This window comes from Vanacampus margaritifer, chromosome 3, assembly GCF_051991255.1.
Source record: "Vanacampus margaritifer isolate UIUO_Vmar chromosome 3, RoL_Vmar_1.0, whole genome shotgun sequence".
NCBI classification, from domain to species: Eukaryota; Metazoa; Chordata; class Actinopteri; order Syngnathiformes; family Syngnathidae; genus Vanacampus; species Vanacampus margaritifer.
This window is the reverse complement of record NC_135434.1, coordinates 221,600-241,891: the sequence shown is the minus strand read 5'-3', so window position 1 is coordinate 241,891 and position 20,292 is coordinate 221,600. Positions and strand designations below refer to the sequence as shown.

At 50.0% G+C, this 20,292-nt stretch overlaps 1 protein-coding gene across 8 annotated transcripts in view; it reads right to left on the bottom strand.

Moving 5' to 3' along the window:
• grin1b (glutamate receptor, ionotropic, N-methyl D-aspartate 1b) overlaps nucleotides 1-20,292 on the bottom strand; it is a 37,999-nt gene that overhangs the window by 211 nt on the left and 17,496 nt on the right. For 4 of the 8 annotated variants that reach the window (XM_077560754.1, XM_077560755.1, XM_077560756.1 and 1 more), the window contains 34 exons: nucleotides 12,746-12,843; nucleotides 12,567-12,658; nucleotides 12,383-12,492; nucleotides 12,195-12,314; nucleotides 11,634-11,744; nucleotides 11,466-11,561; nucleotides 11,231-11,394; nucleotides 10,722-10,841; nucleotides 10,587-10,666; nucleotides 10,411-10,499; nucleotides 10,220-10,339; nucleotides 9,946-10,119; nucleotides 9,741-9,856; nucleotides 9,016-9,142; nucleotides 8,884-8,944; nucleotides 8,701-8,792; nucleotides 8,457-8,644; nucleotides 8,221-8,390; nucleotides 7,006-7,186; nucleotides 6,769-6,915; nucleotides 5,952-6,096; nucleotides 5,018-5,134; nucleotides 4,847-4,924; nucleotides 4,551-4,768; nucleotides 4,468-4,478; nucleotides 3,469-3,529; nucleotides 2,528-2,593; nucleotides 2,338-2,404; nucleotides 2,120-2,255; nucleotides 1,871-2,031; nucleotides 990-1,115; nucleotides 832-925; nucleotides 487-547; nucleotides 289-421 (listed from right to left, as the gene is read on the bottom strand). In XM_077560754.1, the coding sequence (XP_077416880.1) occupies nucleotides 289-421; nucleotides 487-547; nucleotides 832-925; nucleotides 990-1,115; nucleotides 1,871-2,031; nucleotides 2,120-2,255; nucleotides 2,338-2,404; nucleotides 2,528-2,593; nucleotides 3,469-3,529; nucleotides 4,468-4,478; nucleotides 4,551-4,768; nucleotides 4,847-4,924; nucleotides 5,018-5,134; nucleotides 5,952-6,096; nucleotides 6,769-6,915; nucleotides 7,006-7,186; nucleotides 8,221-8,390; nucleotides 8,457-8,644; nucleotides 8,701-8,792; nucleotides 8,884-8,944; nucleotides 9,016-9,142; nucleotides 9,741-9,856; nucleotides 9,946-10,119; nucleotides 10,220-10,339; nucleotides 10,411-10,499; nucleotides 10,587-10,666; nucleotides 10,722-10,841; nucleotides 11,231-11,394; nucleotides 11,466-11,561; nucleotides 11,634-11,744; nucleotides 12,195-12,314; nucleotides 12,383-12,492; nucleotides 12,567-12,658; nucleotides 12,746-12,843 (3,930 nt within the window). Of the gene's footprint in view, nucleotides 1-288; nucleotides 422-486; nucleotides 548-831; nucleotides 926-989; nucleotides 1,116-1,870; nucleotides 2,032-2,119; nucleotides 2,256-2,337; nucleotides 2,405-2,527; nucleotides 2,594-3,468; nucleotides 3,530-4,391; nucleotides 4,479-4,550; nucleotides 4,769-4,846; nucleotides 4,925-5,017; nucleotides 5,135-5,951; nucleotides 6,097-6,768; nucleotides 6,916-7,005; nucleotides 7,187-8,220; nucleotides 8,391-8,456; nucleotides 8,645-8,700; nucleotides 8,793-8,883; nucleotides 8,945-9,015; nucleotides 9,143-9,740; nucleotides 9,857-9,945; nucleotides 10,120-10,219; nucleotides 10,340-10,410; nucleotides 10,500-10,586; nucleotides 10,667-10,721; nucleotides 10,842-11,230; nucleotides 11,395-11,465; nucleotides 11,562-11,633; nucleotides 11,745-12,194; nucleotides 12,315-12,382; nucleotides 12,493-12,566; nucleotides 12,659-12,745; nucleotides 12,844-15,243; nucleotides 20,225-20,292 lie in introns of those variants that run through there. The other 4 variants (XM_077560758.1, XM_077560760.1, XR_013293385.1 and 1 more) reach the window with 3 other exon arrangements.

Here is a 20,292-nt window from a genome sequence, read left to right as displayed (position 1 = left end):
CACGCACACACACACGCACACACAGATGGTTGTTCGTCAATACTCGAGTATTGATGTTAGGATTTCAAAAGACTTTTGTAGAAGTTGAAGCGTTTTAGTCATGTTTTATGTATCAAAGTAAAATTAATTAATGCAAGCGGGAAAAAATGCATTCAAGTGGAAGTCAAGTCAAGTAAAAAACGAAATAAAATGTAGTTTTTTTTCAATGAATTTCAAATGTCCAGAAAAGGAACTTGCAACGTTGAATGGCAACTGCGCGTGTGCGTGCGTGCGTGCGTGCGAGCGTACCTTGGTGGCGGCGTCTCTGTGCTGGATGACGACCAGATGTCCCAGGGTGCACTTGGCGGTGGTGATGGCTGCGGTGGTCGTAACGGAGGCAGCGTTGGCGGGAAGCGACATCTGAGGAATGCCCGACCACACCCTGCCCAGCGAGCGCGTCAGGCTTTTATTGTGAAGGTCTGACAGGAAGTGGCGGCGGCGGCCCACCTGCAGGGTTGCTGTGCGGTTTCCATGGCGACGTCCTCTGACGTCTGCTGCGGCGTCACTTCTGCTCGCGTGACACAAACACCGTCGCCGTGGAAACGACAGCAACAACATATTCACACACAACTTCATGAGCACCAACAACACCACACAGCTACACAACAAGTACACACAATTAACTGCACACAAACAAAACAATGCCAGCTGTGCTCAAAAAGTACACACACGAAACGACGGCAAGTTCATACTAATGCAAGCGCACACACGGAGACGACCGCACGTTCGACCACAAACGAACGACACATACAGAAAAAGTTGTGACGTGACTCGGGTCGTCATGTGACTGACCTGGCAGCGGAAGTCGGTCCATCTGATGGAGGAGGTGCTCGGTCAGCGACGCCAGCGAGGTCACAAACTCCTCCCCTCTGCGTCGCATACACTCCTGCACACGGCGGCAGGTGAGAGGTCACGCGGCGCGTCACCGCCGCCGGGCCGAGTCAACGTACCTGCAGTTCCCGATGCGAGCCCAAAATGGCGTCGTGGAGTCTCTGCTGTCGGGCCTCCTCGCCCCGCCTCAGCGCCTCCATCTCATTGGTGGAGAGTGACACGCGCAGACCGGCCACGCTTGCCATCTGAACACACACGCGCGCGCATGCTAATGCTAATGCTAATGTCAGGCGAAGTCCGAGATCAACGTCATGCTAATAAACGGCAAACATTAAAAAATAAGCAAATCAATCAATCAATAAAATTGAAAATAAAAATGCAGATCAAAAATGTAATATAAATGGGGGGGAAAAACTAAATATACATATACAGTATCCATAAATAAATAAAAATAAAAAACGAGATGACAAAAATAAATGTCAAAATAAATATATGAATAGAATTAAATTCAATCCATGAAAAGGCTGCCAGGACGAAATGTTATGCAAATGAGGGGGCGGTCCTTCCTAAGCATGTCTTGGGTTGGACCCAACGTTCAAGTGAGCGGCTGGTCTCGCCAGCGGCCATCTTGTCCGCTCTCGCCACAACTTGCCACTTGAGTTGCTTGACAAGTCGGAAATCATTCAATATTCAATTCTATTCATTTCCACTTTTACTTTTATTTATGGATAAATATATATTGTATTTTTTTTATTTAATATTTGAATGATATTTTTCATATCATTTTTTATTTCCACATTCATTTTAAATTTGACAATCCTCCATATGCTAATGCTATGCAGTGAGTGAATTGCACGGTCGTCATGACGACAGTTTTACGACGCGGGGCCACATTAAGCTAATGCTAATTGCGGTTGTCACGGTCGTCCGTTGAATAACATTTTGCTAGCCGTGCTAACGCTAACGCGGCGCCGACGGCATCCGCGGCACGCGTCGGTACCTTCTCCTCCTCGCTGGCGGCCTTTGTTTCCTCGAAGGAGCGTCGGACCCGCCCCGCCTCTTCCCTCAGCTCCGCCCCCAGCTGTTTCTCGTGCGCACGGATCAAGGTGGCGGGCAGCAAATGCGTCATGTCGGCCAACACGCTCTGCTGCTGCTCCAGCGCTGCACGCACGCACGCACGCACACACAGAGAAAGACGTCGTCAAGGGCCCGGTGGCGGGACGAGGGCCCGACGGCCGGCGCCTGCGACCTTCCCTGCTGGCGCTGAGCAGCGTGCGTGCGTGCTCGTGATGTCCCAGAAGCCTTTGCTGCGTGTTCTCCACCCACTGGTCCAGACCGGCAGGAAGTCGATGGAAGCCGCCGCAGCGCTGACTCTGGTAGAAGTCCTGAGCAGGAGGACGGCGTCACGCCAGGGTCCGGCCAGGGTCCGGCCAGGGTCAGGCCAGCAAACCCGTACGCGCACGTTACCTTGGCAACCAGCAGGAGTGTCTGATGAGTCCTCCTCAGGATGGCGTTGACGATGGAGATGTAGCAGCTGCGCAGACGGGCAGATGATGACGTCATCATCACAGGTGAGGTGAGGCGGATTCGAGGCGGATTCAATGCGGATTCAATGCGGACTCAATGCGGACTCAATGCGGACTCAATGCGGACTCACTCTGGATTGGGATCCGCTTCTGATTTGGCGCCAAAGATCTGCAGCCTTTTGTCAGTCCTGAACGACCTACAACACAAGCGCGCGCGCGTGTGCGTGTGTCAGCTGGATGACGTCATACGACACAATGCAAATAATCATGTTAACGTTGAATGATTTCAACGTAGCACAAGTTTGTCACGTGACAAATATTCCACATATTGTTGAGGGAATGCTGAAATATGTTATTCAAATTCTTGATGATTATTTCAGGCACATTAATAATCCCCCACACTTTTGTCTCAATGTGATAACAAAATACTTGCGATTTTCTCAGAGTTTCAACTTGCTTGAAAAATTCCCGCCTTTCCAGGTATTGATCATCTGATTCCACGTTATTCACAGTATTTTCCGTTCAATATCAACTTGAATTATTTTCAACGGGACTGACACTTGCCACTCCCAAACATACAACTGAGCATGGTCCAGTAACCAGGAGGTCGCGGGTTCAAATCCAACCTCCGACTGTACATTGCAAATGGCAATTATGCAAATATTTTGTGGTTTTCCGGTGGATATCATTTGTTCCGGTTTTCCAGCTCAATAAATGGAGGGTACGTTGAGAAATGTACGCGTCCCGGGTTCAAGTTCCCACTACAATGAATACTTTGTCATTTTCCACATCATTTATCTTTCAATTGACTTCATAAGCATTCAGCTATTAGCATTCAGCTATTAGCATTCAGCTATTAGCATTCAGCTTCCAGCATTCCCACGCAATTCCTGCTGTCGAGTTGAAAAAATCTTTCAGAAAATGAATGAAATCAATTTGTATCCAATGAAAAGTCAAATATTCTTAAAAAAGGTGATTTTAGAGCTGCAATTAATTGGGCCCTGTAAGGAGAAGGAGCCAGATGGCCAGTCATGGAACGACCCTGGCCAGGTCCGGGCTGGAGCGTGCGTACCTTGCGACACCAGCGGATTCGCTGCGTCTCGGCGATTGTTGGCGCTGGGCCGAGTTTGGACCTGCAACAGGACAGACGGAAAAACACAGAGTAGCGATACCGGCCTGCTTTGACGCTGTCGAGTACTCGCAAAGGCTGCCGATACCACTCGCTGGCGCCCTCTTGTGGCCTACGGGACCATCAGAGCTCTTGAACGGTGACCGAGGAGAGCGCGGCGTGGTCGCTCCCCAATCGCACGTTGTTCCCGTAGCAACGCTACGAGGCTCGCTAAGCACGCGTTCTTTGTACCCGTTCGCTCGGCAGAGACGCGGCCGCCATTTTGCGACGTAAACAAGTCAAGTTCCTACGGAAAGTATTCAATGGGAAATGATTTTGGAAAAATGAATATCTTAGATATGTTATAGTAACAAGCCAATAAATTAGAGATAGACTGACGTTTTTTAACGATAACCGATATTTCAAGTCGATATTTATTTTCAGTCAAAAAATGATTGGCGTCAAAAATCTTGACTTTGATGTCATGTCTTAAAAGCATTAATGCTTATTGAACATTTTTTCAAAATCTTAGACAATATTCTTCATTTTAAATTTCTAAAAAAAAAAATTCAGGGAGTTCTTAAAAAGTTAAATGGACACTTAAAGTAAGTAAATACATTCATACATTCAAATGATTTGTCCTTATAGAATAGAAATGAAATGAATTGTTACTTGGTATCAGCATCCATGAGTACTCAACATTTGAGTACTTGCACTGGTATCGGTCTCAAAAAAGTGGTATCGAACATCCCTCACACACCCACGCACGCGCACACACACACACACACACACACACACACACACACACACACGCACACACACACACACACACACACACACACACACACACACACACACACACACACACACACACACGCGCTGTCAACCTTTAGCCTGCACACGTTGGAGCGCATTTTCAAGATGGCAGCCAACATGCCAGGGTGGAGGGGGCGGAGTCAGTACCTTCACAGAACCTGATGGACATGTCGGCGAGGTCAGATTGCGCGCACACACACACACATACACACCTGTAGGCACGCACGCACCTGTTGAGCGACTTGACCACGCCCACTATGGGGTCCTCCATGATGTTCCCTCCCGAGCGGCAGGGCTGCAGCAGGGCAGGGGGCGGGGCAGACCACACCTGCTTTCTGGACTTGGATACGGTGGGCGGAGCCACGCTCTCCTCGTCCAAGTAGTGTCTCCGCCTCCTCAGGTCCTCGCTGATGGCGGACAACAAGACTAAGACCTGATCGGCGCAAACCTGCGCGGGACGAGAAACGCCGAGATGAGACGAGGGCGGAGACCGCGATGGGCCGAAGGGAACTCGTCGTGGTCGTACCTGCTCTTCTTCCAGAGTTTTCCTGAGCTGCTCCAGGCGAGCGCTGATGACCGCCTCCTGCTGGTTGCTGCTCGCCGCCTGATGGCGCACGCACGCACGCACGCACGCACACACGCACGCACGCTCAACTCCAAGCTAGCCAAAGCGAGCCGCGGCGGCGACGGAGGCTACCTCGGCTTTGACCTCCACTTGAGTGCTGCTGAGGATCCTCTCGATCAACTCGATGAACTTGACCTCGGCCTGCAGCACGCACAACTTCTCCTCCAGACGTCCGGACGCCGCCTTCACCTGCCCGAGATGGAAAAGCGCCGTCGTCACCGATCTCCCGTCCCAGCTGCGTCCTGACCGTCTCAAACGTGCGACTTTCATGCAGTTTTTCTTGGCTCAAATTGAGGTGCAGGTGGGATCATCCTGACTATGGGTGACTACCGATACCGGCTATCGGTATCAGTGCCAATACCAGGCTTATTCTAAGGTATCGGTACTCACGGCGGTGACCGATACCATTATGGGCCGCCCACCTGCGGCCTTTTTACCATCAGGGACAAGAAATTAAAATTATATGAATACAAAGTTGCCATTAACTTCATGCAATTTTAAGGGGAAATCATATATTGGGTCATTCTTTAAAATCATCTCTTATTTATGGGTGGGGAATTTGATTTACTAGTGGTATCGGTATTTGGTATCAGTAGCGGTGACTACTCATCGAAAAAAAGTGGTATCGAACATCCCTAATCTTGACCATGCGACGTGCATGTATTCTGTAAATTTCATTTTTTACAGGCAACATGAAATAATACCATAATAGCTCCAATAGGACTTATTATCATGTTAAAGCATTCATTCATCGTCACTAACTCAGGCTGGAAGTGGCCGGCAAAAAAGGCGCAGGTGGCCGCCTCCGATTTTCCGACACGGGAAAAACCCTGCATAGGCTAGCAAGGGAAAGCATGTTTTTGCATAATAGCATGCTAGCATATGTTTGGAGCGCCTTATGTGTGCGTTCACGAACAGCAGCCGTACATCATGTGGCGTTCATCACCCGGAATTGGCGCTCGCGCGCGTGCTTGCTTGCGTGCGTGCGTGCGTGCGTGCGTGAGACCTGCTGCAAGGTTTTGGTCTGCAGGTTGTGCAGGTCCGCGTAGACGCTCTCCTCGGTGACGCTGATGCGTTTGCTTTCCTCCTTCAGACGGCGCTGGAAGAGTTTCACCTCCTGCCGCGTGTAGTCGCCTCCTTCGCTGAACAGCCTAGTGGACAAACACGGGACTGCGCACGTCAACATGACGCTCGCGCAAACGTGACGCGGAGGAAAGCGTTGAGCGTGAAAATCACATGACCTGCATGTGCAAGACAGAAGCGCAAGGCATGATGGGAAAATGGAAATCATTTAGCGCAGCTCGAATAACTGAAAAAAAATGAGCTCTGGCGGCCAACGGGCCAAAACCAGAACTAGTTGCAACGGAGTCCAATTTTGATTTGTTCAAATATTTATGCTAACAGTCAGTTAGTCAATTTCAAAATAAAATAAAAAACGAAAATGCTTTTTAAAAAGACTAATTGAAACTATATTTTATGTTTTCAAAACTGACTATGATAGCGAAAATGTGCTTGTTTGAGTCTTCGCTCATGAATTTCACGCATGCGCCTTCGGGGATGATTTCAAACGTGATATCAAGACGATTTATTTCACCGGAATAAGTCGGACGTGTGAAAGTGACGTCATTTAGCAGCAGCCGATAGAAAACATGAGCTACTTTTCTCATGATTTTCCCACGCTGTTTATGAAATATTGCGCACGAGCAGAAATGGCAGAAAGTCCAAACCCCGCCACAGTTTGGCTTCAGCCGTTGATGCGAGCTAGCGAGTGGGAGGGGCATAACAACAACAACAACAACAACAACAACAATGGCGGTGAGCACCTGAAAGATCTGAGGAGTCGCGCCGTCCGATTTCGGAGTTCGTCCATCTGCAGCTGAAGCGACATCCGGAAGGACGAGTGCGAGCGCTGGGTGTGCTTGATGTGCTCGTCCAGGCAGTCCTGCAGGGTGGAGCTGAGGGCCTCCAGACTGACGAGCAGACGGGACGAGACGGGTCCAGACGGGACGAGACGGGACGTCACGCACTCCACTGCGACCCCCGACCCCCTCCCGGCTTACCGTTGGCTGCCGTCTGTCTTGAGGACGCCGTCCTCCATCTCGCCGAGCGTGGCGGTCAGCCGCCGGTTCTTGTCGTTGGTGGACGTCTGCAGCTCCTGCAACGCCGCCGTGCACGAAGTCAGCACGTCCGACACTTGCTGGCAGTGAGAATCCACGCGTTGCTTGTGCAGCTGCAGCTCGGCTGCGCACACAAGATACATTTGATTTTTAAAAGCTATCAAATTGACAGCTAACAGTTGTTTTTTCCCCCCCTTTCCTTACAATTCAAAATGTAAATGACAAATAATGAAACTAATAAAAAATTTTTTAAAATGAAATTCTTTGCAGTATGGTTGTTCGTCTCTGTGTGCCCTGCGATTGGCTGGCAACCAGTTCAGGGTGTACCCCGCCTACTGCCCGAAGCCAGCTGGGATAGGCTCCAGCACCCCCGCGACCCTTGTGAGGAAAAGCGGTCAAGAAAATGGATGGATGGATGAAATTCTTTGCACATCCACAGATTGAAGCAGGACAATTTGTCAACCAAATTCTTTTGAAATGAAAATCAATTCCGAATGGAATCGGAGATTCGCGCCAATCAAGCTGCTAACGTTATTTGTTCTTTTAGATCATCACAAAATTCTTGTCAAAATGCTAATCCTGTTCATCTCGAAGTCACATGCTAACAATACTCATCAACCCGGTTACCGCGTTTAGAGTAACATGCTAATCGTCATGCTAATCGACATGCTAATCGTCATGCTAATCGGCATGCTAATCGTCATGCGAATCGTCATGCTAATCGGCATGCTAGCCATGTGAGTCAACATGTGAACACAAGAGCTAATTATGCTACTCCGCATGCAGATCGGGTTTGGAAACATGAAAAAAAAAAGGAATACAGAAACACAAATGTGTAAATCTGCAAATGCCAAACGTTGAGTATGCGGGGGTCCACGGTCCCTTCGGACCCGCATTTTTTTTCATTTCCCACATAAGAACATGGCAATATTTTTGGGGCGTTTTTGGTGGCGTTTTTGGTGGCGGCAACGCGTTGTCAACTTAGCAAGTTTATATGCAACATTTTCAACATCATGCAAATCAACTTGCGATTGTGATTGGTTGGTTGAGATCCAATCATGAATCACAAAAGATGCGTTTGATTGGTTCGGACCCGCAAATCTGGGGGTGTGAAGGGGTTGATGCGTGTGAAGACGCTAACAATGTGTGTGCGTGTACCCATGCGGGGGATGTAGATGCACGTCTTGACATGCAGCGGGTCGAGCGGCTGCATCTGCAGCTCGTGGTACGCGCGCACCGCCTCCTTCCTGTCCGTCACCGTGGCGACGGCCGACGTCAGGACGTCCTGGAAACGCCGCTCCACGAAATCCAGGAACCAAATGCGCATCCTGCGGACACGCACGCACGCACGCCGTTTGTCTCGCCGATTAGCACGCCATGCTAACGGCTCGCACCTGTTGAGCGCCTGCATGAGAAGCTCCACAGGAAAGGCGCTGAGGTGCGTTTCCTGTTGCTTGCTCATGTTGCCGGGCAGGTCGGAGGCGGGGCATCTGAAGGCGGGGCCAGAGTAGGACACGCCCCTGGACGAGGTCAAGTTGACCTTGCTGCTGAGGTCGTACAGCTCCAGAAGGGACGACTCGGCCTGAACGAGCGCGCGCACGTTATTCGGCACGCCCACCAATCAAAAGCTGACCTCACCTCAGCCAGCGAATCAGAAGGCTCTTCAGGTGCCGCGTCATCCGGACAGCTGATTGGCTGCTCCTCTGTTGTCCCGCCCCCTTGACTGCTGTCTGCGCGCACACCGAACGTGGAAGGTCAGAGTGCGTGGCGATGACATCATCATCATCATCATCATCATCATCATCATGCAAAGTGACCGACCTTGACTGTCGCTGGCGATGATGTCATCGACTGGCGGCAGCTTCTCCAGCTCTTCTGCGCTCTGCGGGAGGACAAAGACCGAGTGACGTCATCATCCACGCGCGTTGGCGGCGCGCGCACAAACGCGCTCACAGGAACAAAGGCGTTGCCCAGGCGGAAGAAGTTGCTGAGCAGGCGGCTGAAGTCCAGCAGCTCGTTGACGAAGGTGCGAGGGAGGCGGTCCAACACGGCGCACTGGTCCGTCACGCACTCGCCGCAGCTGCGCACACCAGCACAAGTCACATGACGCTGGCCAGAGAAACACGACCGCGGCTCCTCCGACTCTCGCGGTTGCCCTGCAGATGAGCCGGAAGGACTTGGAAGATACGAGCCTTCCGATTGGGCCAAAGTTTGGGGGCGGAGCCTGGCCGGCCGCAAGCCGCGACGAGGAAAGTCTTTACGGGAGCAAGATTGAACGCAGCTCCGTCACAGACTACGCAATTCCTTAATCGTTATTCAATGTTATTCATATGAATTCCAAAAAATGATAATCTATAACATATTGATAATGAAGTAATAATCAATGAATTTATAGAATGGATTATTTGTTATGAAATATGATTAGCAATATTCATTGAATAATTATACATATCAATAATAAATAAACTAAATAATATAAAATAAATAAATAAATAAATTTGTTATGAATGATCAAATATTATGAATTGAATATGAATAATTATACAATTATTATTATCAATTCATTAAATCATACAATAATAATGAAGTTTCCCTGAGGGGTGACTCGCACATATGTGTGTGTAGAAATGTGAGGGGTGTGCTGACTTTCGAAAGGCGCCACCGGCCGTTCGCGTCACCTGTTCCTGACGTCGCGCAGGTAGACGACGGTTTGCTCCAGCAGCAGCTTCAACGCCGCCTCGCTGCTCTCCTGGCGAAGCGCCGCCAGCAGCTCGTCCAGGAACACCTTCTTCCTCTTTTGTGGGGATGGCGCTCGCCGTCGTCATCATCATCATCGTCATCGTCATCATCGTCATCATCATCGTCGTCAGCCCGCTCGCTCACCTTGACGTGCTGCTCGTGCGCCAGCCGCAGCTCGTCCAGACGCCGCTGAACTTCCTCCTCGCGCCCAACCAGGATGCCGCCGTGCTTCTCCCACAGCCACGCCAGCGCGCGCGTCACCACGAACACGCGCCGGCTCAGACGCGCCGACGCGCGGTACAGGCTGTCCGAGCACGTCTGCGCACACACGGCAGACGGGTGACGTGCACGTCAAGCGACACGCACGTCAAGCGACACGCACGTCAAGCGACACGCGCCTCCGACGGGCGAGACTGACGTCGATGGCGGCCAGCTGCATCTCGTCTTGTCTCTGATGTTGTCCAATCAGAGAGATGAGCTGCGACTTGACGATGTCGCTCACCTCCTCCTCCGGCAGCTCCAGCGCCGACAGCGCCTCCTGCGGGACAAAAGGCGCACGTCACCCGGCCGGCCCAGACTCGCCAACGGCGGCGGCGGCGAGGAGCTGACCTGGCAGCGCTGCACTTGGGACACGCGATCCTGCCACATCAGCTCGTAACGACAACGCAGCTGGTGAAGGAAGTCGGCGTGGCACATGTCTGGCGGGCACACGCCGGCTGCGCATCAACATGTGCGCCCGAACACGCACACACAGTAACACACGTGGCGATGAGCGGCGGAGTTACCGATCTGCTGATTGACGGCCGTCAGCTGCGTGAACCAATCGGAGACCAGAGTTGTGGAGAGGGAGGGCGGGACCAAGGAGCTGCAAGAGACGCACAATTGGACCGGCGCCCCGGGTGGGGCGGCCATTTTGTTACCTCAGGCTGGTGACGATGTCGCAGCGTCGCTGGGACAAGCGCCGCACGTTCTGGTCCACTTCCTGGAAGGTCCGCTGATCTGAGAGCAGCCGCCAAACGTCCACGCTCGCCACCGACAACCTGCCGCCCGGGACGGGACCACACGACACACGACACACGTCAACATGCGACCGACCACCTGACCGACGTCGTGTCACGAAACACCTGACAAACTTTTCAAATGACTTTTTGTTTTCTTTTTAAATTCAGTTTGCTTTCATCGGGTGTCAATCTGGTGTCGGTCAGCCGCCGTCTCTTCAAGCTCCGGCCTGGCACAGGTCGCCAAAGCTGGCACAGCCCAAAATGCGTAGAAAAGCAATGGGCCAAAAGGAACATGAGCGATGCTAGCTGCTAGCATTAGCGCTACTTGGCGGCGATTAGCAGCGAGACGAGAGTTTTGATGACTGACAGGAAAGCGACCGGAGCATTTGCGGAGGTGAGAGGTCACCTGACTCGACGGCCACGCCCACCTGAACTCCTGGACCACGTGGCCGGCCTGGCTCCGCCTCCACTGGCTGACGGACTCCTCCCACTGCAGGCGCAGGAGCGCCTCCTGCTGGAGGGCCTCCTCGTGCAGCAGCAGCAGGAGCCGCGCGGCGCTGCGGCGGTTGGCCAGCAGGCACTGATTCAGCATCTGACGCACACGCCCGTCACTCACCGAGGGTCAGGGGTCAGCGAGCGGCGAGAGGGCCGTCGGCGCCTTACCGTGGCCTGGCTGTGGATGTGCACGTGAGTGTTGGTGCAAGGCAGGAAGTTGATCTTCTCCAGCAGGTGGCAGTACTTCCTCAGCACGGGTCGGATCTGCACCAGATGAGAGTGAGTCGCCATGGAAACCGGCCTGCACCTGCGCTCAAGGGGATGCGACATCATCACCTTGTTGACTCTCAGCCGCTCGCACTCGCTGACTTGCAGTTCAAAGGTCAACACGCTGGACTTCTTCTCGTTCATGTGAGCCTTCACCGAGCTCCACACGCACAACACCTCCTGCGCACACACACAAATATATGACTTTAAACAACTCCAAATTAGTATTCTTTTTTTTATGCTGATTTTGTAATTGGTGTAATAATTGAAATTGTAATTGACTTTGGATAAATTGCACAGCCCTACATCAGAGGTGTCAAACTCTGGTCCTGCAGGTTTTGGAGGTTTCCCTCTTCCGACACAAGCTGATTCCAATCAGCAGGATGGTTATCAAGCTCATGCGGCGCTTTCTGATGAGCTGATCATAAATCAGCTGTGTTGGAGAAGGGAAACATCCCAAAACCTGCAGGACTGCGGCCCTCCAGGACCGGAGTTTGACACGGAACAAGGTGCATTCAGGGTACTTTGACAACGTCGGGAACTTGTGACGGCAGCGGCCAGTCGTCACGTTTCTGTTTTGACGGCAATTTGCCCGAAGCTTGCCGACGTTGCGATGGCGCCGCAGCGTACCTGCAGGCTGCGCTGTTGCACGTGCGTCATGTCGCGCGCCAGTTCCTGTAAAGAGGCGTCGATCTGTTGCAGCTTGGTCCTCAGGTGCACACTGTGCGTCCTCACTTGCGCCTCACACACCTACACACACGTGCGCCGTTCATAGGTGTGAGCGTGTGCGCGCGTGCCTGCGTGCGTGTGCGTGTTACCTGCGCGAGCTGCGTGAGCTGCGCGTGCACGTGCCGCACGGCGTCCTGGTGTTGGATCTTCTTGTTTTGGTGGACGCGCTGCAGGATGTCGCACGACTCGTGGCGGGCCTCTGAACACAGCACGCACACGCGCGGGCATCCCATTGGTCGGCTGGCCGCCGTCACGGGATGACGTCATACTCACCCACGGTGTCGGGGAGCCTGACCACCTCCTCCGCGTCCGCGTGGCCTTCGCCGCCGCCGCCGTCATCGTCGTCGTCGTCCTCGGGATGCTCCCTGCTCAAACGGGTTGTCATTGCCGGCTGCTGTGTGTGTGTGTGTGTGTGTGTGTGTGTGTGTGTGTGTGTGTGTGTGTGTGTGTACCTGCTTCTGGCGCTGCACAGTGTGTCACCATCGGCGGCACGCACACACATTGCTTTTGTGTGTTTGCGTGCAGCCAACAAACTTCGGGACAGACGAACCTTCAAGCACACACACGCACACGCCTTTTATTATGACATGCGTTTTTAAACGCTCTTAGGAATAGACCAATCAGCTGGGCCAATTTGGACTAATATGGGCTTTAATAATAATAATAATAATGCATGAGATTTATAGAGCGCACGGATTCATACATCGGTTCACTCACACATTGACACTGCGGTGGCGGGAAGCGACTTAAGCTGCCCGGGAAGGCAGGCTGACGGAAGGAAGCGAGGCTGCCAGTGTGCGCCTACGGCCCCTCCCACCGCCGCCAAACATTCGCACCTTCCATACACCAGCACTGGAGGCAATCTGTGTCAAGTGCCTTGCCCAAGGACCCAACGGCACATGCCTTGGGGAGAGCGGCCATCGAACGACCGTCTCCGCACTCCAGGACACGTAAACATTTGTCGACATTTGACGCATTTGTCGAACTTTGACGCATTTGTCGACATTTGACGCATTTGTCGACATTTGACGCATTTGTCGAACTTTGACGCATTTGTCGACATTTGACGCATTTGTCGACATTTGACGCATTTGTCGACGGCAGCTCATAACCAATCGAAAGGGTTTGAGTTCTCCTTTCAGTCTATCTCTAAGTGACTCTTGAAAATGTTCACAACGTTGGCAACGTGAGCTTTGATACCACGGATGGACTTCTAGAAGCCTGGACTGTCAATAGGCCCAAAAGGCAGCCATGTTACATTAAAAAATAAATCAATCAAACTTCCTTTCAAATCACTGCTATTATCATCAGCGCGCATTTTAGGCTCGGATCTCTGAATGGAGTCATCACGAGAGCCTTGCAAAGCGCAAACTTCACTTTTTGCATCAACCATTCAGTGTATATTCTCTCAATATTGTCAATTGTGACTCACAGAGGTTAAGTTTGCTCCTTTTTTCTCTTTCTTTTTTCTGTCGCTTGACTGTCGATGGCTCTGACAACAAGATGCAGACGAATCAATGAGTCGCACTGGAGCTAATATACCACTTGAGAATGAAAAGTCTTTTTCTTAGCGATGAAATGTACATGTAGCGCTTTTCAGACTTTTTGGTAGGCTACAAATGAATGTCCCGGTGTGGCTAAATGCAGAAAAGAAGGTGAAAGGCCGCGGAGAAATCGATGCATTTACGTGGCAACGTTCGATGGCCGCCGGTGGCTTCACTTCTCCCAAAGGTTCGGCCAGTCCAGTCCAGTCTTTAGAAATCGGCGTTTGATACCTGCTGCATAATTGGATCATCACTTTGTCTAGCTAAGCCCGCCAAATCCCGAGTAGAAAGAATGTTGATGAGCAACGTCAGCATGTATCCATTGGGATTAGCAAGGTTAGCATTAGCATGATCACAAAATGGACGCACCTGATCGTTGAAGAGCTGCTGGTAAACTTTGCCGCTCGGAACCACGCGGCTCTCCGCCATGCTAACGCTAGCACGCAGCTAACGCTGACGTTCGACTGACGTCATATGCCAGAGCCCTCACACAACAACAAAAATCTTTTCCCTACTTCGTCTTCTTTTTTTCGTTTTGTGAACAACCCAAATCGGACAGAAATGTGCTGCGGTCTGCGATTGTTGTTGCTGTCTCCATGGAAACGAGCAGGCACGCGCTTGACCGACAGAGGGCGCACGTCAGTCGGCGTGGGCTGACGTCAGCGGTCTCCAAAAGGACTTGACAGAAGCTCCGTGGACGAAAACAAATCGCTTTCTTTTTCTGACTGGCGAGAGTACTTACAAGTTTCACCCAAACAATATGCTTTTGTGTTTGGCGCAATGCCGACTGAGGTTAAAATGCTTTTTAAAAATAATTTCATATTGGCCCTTCCTCTTTCTCTCCCCGGTATTTTAATCATCTCTGCTTGACTCAACGTAAAGATTGGAACAAGAAAATCCGTGCTCTGTTTCAGAAATATATTGTCACGATTTTATATGTCGTGTCAAATTGGAACTGGACATGAATTGGAAAAAAGGTCTGGTCTATTTCAAATAAGGATTTGCTGCTTACAAATAAGGTGAAGCAAGTGACGAGCAAATACTACATAAATATGATCCAGCCAACCATCAGAATGACCAAGTTCGAAAGGTTCGAAAGAGAGACAAGTCAACATCTCTTCTGGATCTGTGCACACACTCGGACTTTCTGGGAAGATTTGAGTAGATTTGTTTGTGGGCATTTTTACAGAGAATTTACGTTGAAATGGGAAAATATTATTTTGTTGTCTTTTTAGGGAGTACGTTAAAGAAGATATGTTTTATTCTTAATTTGTTAATACTTAGGGCATTTTTTTTATTCATAAATGCAAGTATGGAAATCAAAAACCAAACTTCACACACTTTCACATTGATTCAATCAAAAACTACATGGTCGTCAAGATTCAAAATATTGTAGTGAAAAGAAGGCAAAGAAAATAACAACTTTATTGAAAGCGACAATATCCATAAACAACACACAATCTTCATATAATAATCTTGGAAAGGAAACTTGGGGGAGGGCGGGGGGTTCTGGTCTCGACTAGATAGATTCTTATTTCTTCAGTTATAAACTGCAATCTTTCGAGTCTTGTGGTTCGAATGGTTGGAACGGGTTTGGGGCCCCAAAAAGATTTGTCATCATCCATACTTAACAACACTCGAAACCAGGAGATCGAGCGCCACACCATCGAAAAAGGCTTGCACTCCAATAAAGAAACTTTCATTTGGACACGCATGATTTGTTTTAATTTTAAATCGTCATTATATATTTGGACACTGATTGTTTACAGTCAGAAAGTCTTATTTCCACATGAACATATTTCCTCTACAGTCACGTTACACACTTTTCAAGACAGGAAGTAAAAAAGAACACAAATGGATTGTACGTTAGCATATGACATCACGCAAAGATGGCATTAGCGTGTTAGCGCTAACGTTTTCTTGCTTCACGTGCGTCACGATGACGTCACTGAGCTAAAGGCTAACGCGTTGCTACATGGTTACATTGGTTAGCATTCACAAAATAAATGCGCTTGTACAAATGTTTGCTAGCAAGCCAAGGTTGACGAGATGGAAATGTCGCGAGCGTAGCTTCAACTCGCTTTTAAAAGACAAGCTAACATTTGGAGAAAATCGTCAGAATCATCCAAAAAACGAAACAACTTCCACATCAATGCTTTCATGTTTTCATTCCAAAACGTGAACGGCAGGCCTCTTGATTTCTTGGCTCATCTTCTGGAGTTCTAAAGTTGGTTCCTGCCTAAAGTTACACCAGGTCTGAAGCTGCTCTTGGTTTAAGTTCAGTTCAGGTCTAAAGTTGGACTTTTTTCATTTTGTCTGTTTACGTTGTTGCCTTTCCAGTTTCCCCCATTTTGTCCCCCACTAAAAAGGAAACGTCGGGCACAGCCACTTTGCATCAGCCATTATCCGGCACGATCGCCATTAAGTGTGCGTAACTAGCGAGCTACGAGAGCGGATGATCTACTGGCGAGGCCGCTTTCAAGTGCCTTGTCACGGCGTGGAAGAAAAAGTGGCCGCGGGCTTGAAGCGCATTCAATTCAGCGGCTCAAGTCGCATCCATTTTCATTTCCAGGTCGTTACGGTGAAACCTGATGGAGTGGAGGGGGCGTGGTTTTGGCAGGGACACGCCCACAGCATCTGAGCGCAGCGACAACATGTCATCATTCCCAAGCCTCCGCCATCATTTTTCAAACCGTTCCAATTTGGCGTCAACGCTCTCCTCTGCAGCGTGAATCACTTTTGTCTGTTTGGACTTAATTGTCTCCTGTGCTGGTTGCGGTCACCAGGGGGCAGTAAAGCGCATGCATGCAGATGACGCGCCTACACTTGCTGAAAACACAAAAACGTGAGCGCAGAACTGCAGTAAAATAAAGTCTGCATTTCACAGATTGTAAAAACGATGAGCCTGCGAGCATTGTTACGTCGTCATCTTTTCTGTATATCGTCAGCCAAGTCACGATAGCAATCAAATGTCGAAATGTGCTTGCAAAAAAGGATGGAAATGTTTTGGGGTTTGGTTTTTTTCCCACCCTTTTCGTGTGTAGAGTCTTGAAAGTCAAAGGTTGAACTGCGGCAACTGGACCCTCTTTTTTTTCTCTCCCGCTTTTCCTTTCTGCTTTCCAAAAACGTTTGGAAGCAACTCGGGTTATTAAGCTGAGAGGCCGAAGACTTCTTGCTGCAGCCGCCGTGTGTTCACATCTTAGTTATCAATGCAAAAAAAAAGAAAAAAAGTGATCAATGCTATTTGTTAGCGTGCCTTGGAGTCGTGTGTTAGCAACAAGCGAGCGCAGTGGTCGGCGGCAGGCCAGCGTCTTTTTGATGTCTCCTTCCTCCAACACAAGAGACGATGGTTTTGAAGACATGAACAACGTGCAGGCGGGACCGCGACTCCGAAGGACCGGACCTTGTCTAGCACAAACCAAGCTGCGTGTTTGGTCAAATATGACGTACAAACTTTAACCCGAGTGTCAACAAGTCCGAGTACAGAGCAACAGTAACGCGGCGGTCGGTGCGTCCCGATGAAGGCGGAACCAGCGGCACCGTCACGCTTTTGCACAATAGAGTCCAGTTAAACTGCTGAGCTAGCATGAGGAGGTCACGCGTGCCTCGTGAGTTTAGTTGAAAAAGGACAATGATGTGAAATTCTTCTGAAATTCTGATTGACATCAACATCATTGGCAAAGAAAGAAACGCATCGGATTTCCGCTTGCCGTGAGAAACGAATTGCGAACACGCGACTTCAAGGCACGCTAACAAATAGCATTGATCACTTTTTTTTTGCATTGAACGTTAACTACAAGTTAACCGTATGCAAAAGTAGGACAATTAGCAGGAGAAAAAACACACCAAGATTTCATTCTCACGTTAGCCAACACCAAAAGTGCGTTAGCATGGAATAGCATTAGCCACACACGGCGCGTAGCATTAGCACGTTTTGTGCAAGATGGCGCACGCGACCAGCTAAAGACGCTAACGTGATGCTAGCTGAAGCTCGTGAAAGGCCTGCTACGCTCACACCAAAGCTTCCCAAACACACGTGAAGTTGCTGAAGATCATGTCAAGAACGCACATAACGATTGCGCTCCACCGCCGATGTCCAAACGAGTCCTCCCAGGCAGAAAGCTGGCGCCATCTCAGAAAAAGGAAGGACGGCGCCGTAGCTTTAGCCGAGGTTTCCGACCAACAACCCTCGCTTGAGGAAATTGGAGTTTGCCGGCATTAAAAAACAGCAAGCTCAAGCATGCATAGAAAAACCTGGACTGCCCGCTAATGCGGCTTACTCAGCACCGGCGGCCATCTTATGTTGCCAACTGTTAAGATGGCCTAACTTGAATACACGTCACTTTCTTGGCGACGTCTTCACATGATTTCCACGGTGAAAATGGCAACGGTTGCTTGTGCCAACAAGTGTGGAAGAAGCGACGCATGCACATTTCATCGCTAAGAATGCCAGGATAGAAATGTTCATCTTACACCTCCAAGATGGCTGCAAACAGGAAGAAGAAAAAAAACTACTTCTGTAAATCAGGACACCCCGAAAGATATCGCTGGAATGCCAGCAGTCAAACGATTGTTGTTGTTTTTTAAAAAGCTTATGTGACGCCAGCCGGAGATCCTGGCGGAAAACACGGCCTGGAAAGCGTTTTCAGTCAAAAGCCAACACAAGTTGTCAGTGGCAACGCAAGATGGCTGCCCTGCGGCTTGCATCCAGATGCGGCTTCAGACGATCCAAAAAGGAAAGCGCTCAAACTTGTGCGCTCCTCTTATTGCTCGCTTAACCTGCTCGGTGGCCTCGTGGTAGAGCGTCTGCCCTGAGGTTGCGGGTTCCATCACCAAATGATTCCCGAGCGCGGCTCCTGCTGCTGCTGCTCCCTCAGAAGAAGAATTTCGGCCCACTCAGGCGGCTGTGACCATCAGTGCTACGTTAGAACACTTCCTGTCCTTGCTCAGAAACGGGAAAAGTCGGGACAAATGCAGCCCGCAATGATCTCCGTGTGTGTGTGAGTACTTGGCTGATCATAAAAAATAATCAGGAAAAAAGAGCATTAGCATCAATTAGCATTTTGACTTGGATTGTAAATTAGCAAGCGCTTAAATAACTATTGTTCCTGTTGGTAGCCGATGTCCGGGGAGGGGAGGGGCTTGGTGGATTTGGGTTTGGTGGATTCGGGCTTGGTGGATTCGGGCTTGCGTGGATTCGGGCTTGGTGGATTCGGGCTTGGTGGATTCGGGCTTGGTGGATTGCGTGGATTCGGGCTCGGTGGATTCGGGCTCGGTGGATTCGGGCTTGGTGGATTCGGGCTTGCGTGGATTCGGGCTTGGTGGATTCGGGCTTGGTGGATTCGGGCTCGGTGGATTCGGGCTTGCGTGGCTTTCATTCGGAAACGCAAAGTAGCGCCAAATCCACCTGCTGGTGGGAATTCCAAACTCTGCGGGATCAGAAGATGCGACCATCCAGAGTCCAGTCACACATGAAAAAAAAGGAATTTGACACGCTGGAGACAAAACAAAATGGAGGCCCGACAAGCCATCTGCTCATCTGAGTACGCGCACTCGACCACATGACATCACTCAAATGTGACAATTCACACAAACGACACAATATGGGAGGTGCACTATAATATGACAAGCAACGTGATCAATTAAATATTTGTCATATAGGATAAACGTTTGTTTTGTGCTAATAATATTCGGTATTTCTTTCATAAATAATCAGATTGTGTTGAAAGGAAGGAAAGAAAACAAATCAGAGTGACAATACAAAGGTGCGTTCGCCAGCCGCGTCCTTGTGGTGAAGCGCGGCTCGTTGATCCAACCTGGAAAGGTGCGTTCACGACCACCCGCGACTTCCCCCGTCAGTAAAAGCAGCTAAACATGCTAACATTAGCTGCTAACTGAATGTGCTACAAGTGGCTGAAAGCGAGACGTTTGGCGACAGGTGGACTTGGCTTGTGTCGATTGGCCAGTGGAGGTAGACAGAGTGACATCATCATAATACACCTTGTCCCATGACATCATCAATCCCAGCATGCCATGGGAGCATTGTGGGGGGGGCAGCCAGTGACGGAAAGCTAACTTGCTAAAGCTAGCAACGGATGTTGATCGTTTGCTATATTGCTGAGGGAATCTTTTCAAAGGGTTGACAAATGTCACTTCCTGTTTGAAAGGTTTGACAAATGTCACTTCCTGTTCCCAAACAAACGCATGATGAGAACAATTATTGATTAAGGAAAGCCACTTCCTGTTCCACTGGAAAGACGACGAGACTGACGCTAGCAAAATAAAATGACTTGTTGCTTGTGTGGGGCAGTGGGCGTGGCCTCAGACCACGGTGCTGACGGAGGGATCCGATAGGTTGATCTGCCCGGTGATGTCGGTCGGGTACGGCTACGCCGGGAGGGAAAAAAGGCGGTCATGGCGTGACTTTGGTCACGTGAGGGCGCGGCGACCCTCAC